The sequence below is a fragment of the Coregonus clupeaformis genome, chromosome 16 (assembly GCF_020615455.1).
Source record: "Coregonus clupeaformis isolate EN_2021a chromosome 16, ASM2061545v1, whole genome shotgun sequence".
Taxonomy (NCBI): domain Eukaryota; kingdom Metazoa; phylum Chordata; class Actinopteri; order Salmoniformes; family Salmonidae; genus Coregonus; species Coregonus clupeaformis.
Window position 1 is genome coordinate 3,864,674 of NC_059207.1, and position 6,000 is coordinate 3,870,673.

The window sequence follows — 6,000 nt, forward strand, 5'->3', positions numbered from 1 at the left end:
GGAATGGGGATGAAGGAGAGCAAGATGATGGGGATATAGGGGAAGAATAGGGTGGCAAGGCGTGAAGGAGAGATAATGTGAGAGTTGAATAAAGAGAGAGAGTTATGTCAATACAACAGAAGACCCAGGTGAATGCGACAAAGGCGTAACGGCGAGACAGAGGAGGACGTCATGATCATGTGACTTTCCCACACACACACAGACATGAACGCACGTACACACACACGTATGCACACACAGATAGGCACGCACGTACACACATGCACAAACACACACACACACACACACACACACACAAGGCCACACACGAGCCCCTCCCCTCCCTACACACACACACACACGCTCTATCTTTCTCTCTCTGCCTCATAAGTTATAAATAGCTGGAACTGAGCTCTTGCTAATCCCCTCATTCAGAGTATAGTGGGAAAGCAAATGGATGTGGTCTTTGACGCTCTGACAGGAAAATACAGGAAGCACTGGAGGGTTGCCAAGACAACCCACCTCTCCCCCCTCACCGCTTTCGTCCCCGATCGCATCTTCGATCAAAGCTACCGTACACTCCCTCTCTGCGTCTTTTCTTTTTCACACGTATCACAGTGTTGCCAGTCTGTGTTCATTAATACGGAATAAAAGTCCTAACTGGGTAATTGTGTGTGTGTGTGTGTACAATTGGGTAATTGACCCAGGCTGATGTAATTCCTCCCCCTGAGCCAAATGAAACCGTCGTTTGACCGCGTTCCCAGTTCAAAATGGAGAGATCTGCCCTGAATAGACAAAAATAAAGAAAGGGAGGGAGGGAAGAGAGGGAGGGGCGGGAAGCGCTTTGGTATTGTGATTGGTCTTCTGTTCGTGTTGTGCACAAGTATAGTTTGTGCTCCTACCTACAGTACCACCCCTCCATCTCGCCATCTCTCCATCACTCCATCCCCACCCTCCATCTCTCCAAAACAATATATATTATTCCCCAGAGGCTTTAATCTGACTTTTCTTTTCCTTTCTCTGGCTTTTTGTGTAGCAGGTTGCTGCCCAGGCTCCCCCAGGTTCCCTAAGCCTGACAGCTCCTCCATCTCAGGGGCTCTCAGAGCAGCCCTGTGGTAACAGCAGGATCGCTCCTTAAAAAAAGAGAAATGGATTGAAGAGAAAAGGAGCCTATAAAAAGGCTTGTTTGGCTAACGTGTGTGTTGGCGTGTCCTAGTTTTCTCCCATTGCCCGTATTGCTTGTTGCATTATAAGAACGATCCTAATTTAAAGGGACATTTCACAATTTTTCGACTTCATATTCGTCATCTCCAGCACAATCCCAACATCAACATATGTGAAAATGGCACATTTCTATGTTTTGTAGTAATGTCCCTTTGAAGAAATGTCCCTTTGAAGAAATGTCCCTTTAAAGAAATGTCCCTTTAAAGAAATGCCCCTTTAAAGAGGTAATGCTTAAAAAGAGAGTCTTTAAGATTTACAATGTCTTCCTGTTGTGGCAGAAATGGCTGTGGGTGGGGGTGAGGGAGAGCAAGAGAGCGAGAGAGCGAGAGAGAGAGAGAGAAGTATGCTACTGGATTATTTTAGGCTACATTAAGGGGTAGTTAAAGGGGTAAGTGGAGTGGTGGAGCATATGGACTGTTTGGACACAGGTAACAGAAGATGTTGGAAAAGGTTTTTTCAGACAGCAAAGAGAAATCTGTTCTGAGGGTTGATAAAGCATCAAATGTCTATCTGCTGCCCGGTGACTGTCCAGTGTGTGTGCATGCCAGGGCGTGTGCATGTGTGTGCGTGGATATATAGGTGTCTCCTCCTCATCTTTCACATCCATAGCCAGCTCAGAGAGAGGAGGGGGACGCTGGGCAGCTGATCAATGCCTGCTCATTAGTCTCTGTCTAGGGGGACTATACCCCATGCACACACACACAAAACACACACACACACACAAAACACACATACACACACACGAGAGAGACATAGACATATACATATTAGACAGCCAATCCCTTGGTCCCATAGGCAGATAGTGTAATGCTGAGACTAGCACTAGCACGGACAATGTCATTGCAGAATGTCCTTATATCCCACTACATACAACCATGTTGAAGGTCAAACACTCTGGGTGTGTCTGAAATGACATCCTATACCCTATATTGGCCCTGGTCAAAGGTAGTGCACTTTATAGGGAACAGGGTGCCGTAACCCTGGTTAAAAGTAGTGTACTAAATAGGGAACAGGGTGCCATAACCCTGGTTAAAAGTAGTGTACTAAATAGGGAACAGGGTGCCATAACCCTGGTTAAAAGTAGTGTACTAAATAGGGAACAGAGTGCCATAACCCTGGTTCAAAGTAGTGTACTAAATAGGGAACAGGGTGCCATAACCCTGGTTTAAAGTAGTGTACTAAATAGGGAACAGGGTGCCATAACCCTGGTTTAAAGTAGTGCACTAAATAGGGAACAGGGTGCCATAACCCTGGTTTAAAGTAGTGCACTAAATAGGGAACAGGGTGCCATAACCCTGGTTTAAAGTAGTGCACTAACTGGGGAATTGGGTGCCATTTCAGAGGCAGCCTCAGAGTTTAGCTTTGTTCAGTCCAATAAATAAGTGTCACTGCAGCCGAAGCCTTCTCAGTCCTGTGCTGTTTTCTGTATAGTACTGACATTTAGCTACAATATGGGAGTGAAGGGTGTGTGTGTGTGTGTGTGTATGTGATGGCTGAGATTAAAAACCACCCTTTAAGTGAGCATAAGGAAGAAAAACAGAGAAATTACAGAGAGAGACAGAGAAGCCTGGTATGATTTAGAGATACTGTAGGTGTCTGTGTTTTGGGGTATAAAGGAGCGGGTGGTGAGTTGTGAGGGCTAAAAAGCCCTAGCTCACAGTGGGGGTGTTGGCGAGGAAAAAGACTGATGCCCTCATGGTTCCTCACTTCACTGTGGATGTGTGAGAGGGATGGTGGGACCCAGATGAACTCCTCTGACACAAACTGGCATCAACAGCAGAGAACACACACACGTAGTTGGCCAATCAGCTGTGCTGGACTGTTAAAATACTGTGTTCTTTTGGTGTTTCTTACATACACACACACACACTTCTTAACCTCTCATAAAAGCATAAAAGTGCAGATAGTACCTAGTATACCTAGTATTAGTAACAGTTAAGTGTGAGTATCTAAAAATATATTTTTTTAAAGATATTGCCAGCTTGGAGGTTAGTGTGTGATATTGAAAAATAATAAAAAAACGAGTTGAGAGACCAAACAGAATGCTGTGGGTGATGGTTACGCTAAGCACAGAAAATGACACTTTTAGTATGATATCAGGTGTTCATATCTTTGTAATAAACCCGTTAAATATACACTATTTCCTAAAAGCTGATCGAAATGTAAGTGTCTGAGTTTGTACGAGAAAAGTATGAAAAATGAAAAGATTCAAATCCCAAGCATAAACATTATTTGTGGAAATTATTTAAGGGAAGGAGAGAAGTTTCTAGGGAGGTTTTAGATACAATATTTTGTCATTTGAGTTGAAAGAAACCCCTTCTCTACTTCCCTTCCTCACCCCAGACCTTCGAAGATTGACAAAACTGTCAGAAAATGATTTTGAGGCAAGGCAAGGAGGGTTTAAGATACTCAGTTGAAAGAAACCTTCCTCTTCTTCCTTCCCTCTCTGCTTACCTTGCTCAACCTAAACCCAGACTTCGCTCATCTCCTCACCCCAGACCTACTGAACCAAAGAAAGATTCAGCTCTGAATTTTGGCAAGAAGAGTGAGGTTTTAGGGGGGTTAGATATATTTTGTGGCAAAAGACTGTGGGAAAAATATTGTTCCAGCCCAACCGGGACTAAAAGATGAGAATTAGGTATGTTTCTAGTGACAGATCTCGCTCAGTTAAAAGTACCCCGCCCCCTCCACCTTCCATCTCTACTCACCCTACCCCAGAGTGGTGCCCCCTATGGGAGCGAAGGACCACCCCTACCCGACACTCACCGTCCTCGGTGGGCACGTAGACGTTGAGGTAGAGGCAGTCCTCGCTCTGGTTCTGGATGTAACCGGCCGCCACATCCAGGTTGTCTGTGAACCACACCGGCAACATGATCTCCGGCAGCACGCCGTGCACATTCTGTGGGCACACCGGGGCGAACGCCGTGGCATTGCGGATCTCCTGCCACGAGCCTGGCGCCTCGGGCAGCTGGAAGCGGCGGTCTCCGATGGGCGCGGTGGCATAGGGCACACCCAGGTACTGCTCCACTGGCCCCAGGATCTCGTTGTTCAGGTCCTTTTTGAGCCCTCGCAGCTTGCCGTAGTTGGTGGTCACCATGGGGGGCTTGTTGGCGGAGTTCAACTTCTGGCAGGAGGTCAGGGAGAGGCGGAGAGCCAGGCCCAGGAGCCAGACTAGACAGGTGTCGGCCATGTAGCAGCGGGGGCGGAGACTAGAGCTGAGACCCCGCCCACTTGGTTTACACAGGGATAAAGGGAAAAGATACATGACTGGCAGCTATAGACTCCGCCTCCAACTAAACGTTTATCGTCCGTCTATGTCTGTTTTCCAAAGAGGACTCAATGTTCATGAAGCTATAGACGATTGGAAAGAAAGGAAATGGCAAGAGAAAGAGAGAATGGGTGGTTGAGAGTGTTTATGAAAGAACCCTCAAAAAAGGGGGTCTGGAGCGAGGGAGTGAGTGCAGGAGGATCGGTGGAGGAGTGGAGTGGGGGAGTGCTGTGTAAAACAGAGGGGTGGGGGGTTAGGGGGGTTAGGGGGAGACCGGGCGGTCTATAGAAGGTGTGGTTGTGGTTAGTGTTGGTGTTCTACAGTCGCGGTCGAGAACGGTTCCACGGTCAGAACTCTGTTACGTTCCATCCTCCTGTACGGTCCTCATCACGGTCAATGTCTGCGATCACAGTTCCTGGTTAACGGTGGCGGTCACAAACGGACCCTGCAGAAGAGAGGGAGGAGAAAATAAGACATTAAGGATTATTTTAAACCATGACGTGTCATGATACCGTGTCAAGCATGTTTGTAAAAATCATCATGTTTGGTAAAAATCATCATCATGTTAGTAAAAATAGTTACAAACGGAAATGGGTAAAAAAGGTTAAGAAAGCGAATGCATCAGCTTGACATCACAGAAATCCTACCAATCAGTACAAACCATCATTCATTTCTGTATTGCTTGTCTCGGGCATGTCACTTTGCTATGCAAATGACCTCTGACATTCATTCACACATAAAAACAACACCTTCACTGTCACAGCTCCAGTTAGCCTACGTAGGGATTAATCATCAGAGCTCCAAAGATAACTAATTAAAGTACAGCCACAATCATTTCGCTCATCCCAGCCCTCTATGATCATCCCTGATCCATCCATAGCCTTATTATGGGCTGTAATCGCCATGGAGACGTTACTGATGCCTTAATAGTTATAGGTATTCATTTCCTATTGGGCAGCTGTGGCAGGTAGCACTGTGAGTATGAGAGAAGCTGACACACAAACGCATACACACCCGGAAGCATGCACGCTCGGGGACACACACCCGCCCTAACACACACATACACACGCGCGTACACATACACACACACAGATCCTGGATTAGACCGGCCTTTCATTGCCCATAATGGTCAATGGTCACCAGTTGCTGTCTATAAGCAGCTTAGAGAAGCTTCCGGATGTTTTGGATTGCCAGCTGTGGTGCACTAACACACACACACACACGCACACACACAGCAATAAGTATATATACGCATGGGAATGCACACATCCTGATTCATAACACACAAACCATCCAATACGAGACACGGAGTAGAGACCGGATGTACAGAAAGAAAGAGAGTGAGAGAGAGAGAGAGAGAGAGAGAGAGAGAGAGAGAGAGAGAGAGAGAGAGAGAGAGAGAGAGAGAGAGAGAGAGAGAGAGAGAGAGAGAGAGAGAGACAGAGAGAGAGATCAGAGAGAGAGAGAGAGAGAGAACAGAGAGCGAGAGAGCGGAGACAGAGAGAGAGAGAGAGAGCGAGAGAGCGAGA

General features: G+C 46.6%; 1 protein-coding gene across 2 annotated transcripts in view; it reads right to left on the reverse strand.

Annotated features, from left to right (window-relative positions):
* The window catches only part of LOC121572161 (neuroligin-2), a 129,268-nt gene extending 124,541 nt beyond the window's left edge, over positions 1–4,727 (reverse strand). For both annotated transcript variants that reach the window (XM_041884095.2, XM_045225588.1), the window contains exon 1: positions 3,970–4,727. In XM_041884095.2, the coding sequence (XP_041740029.2) occupies positions 3,970–4,468 (499 nt within the window). In that variant the 5' untranslated portion in view covers positions 4,469–4,727. The remainder of the gene's footprint in view (positions 1–3,969) is intronic.
* Positions 4,728–6,000: the final 1,273 nt, after the last annotated feature.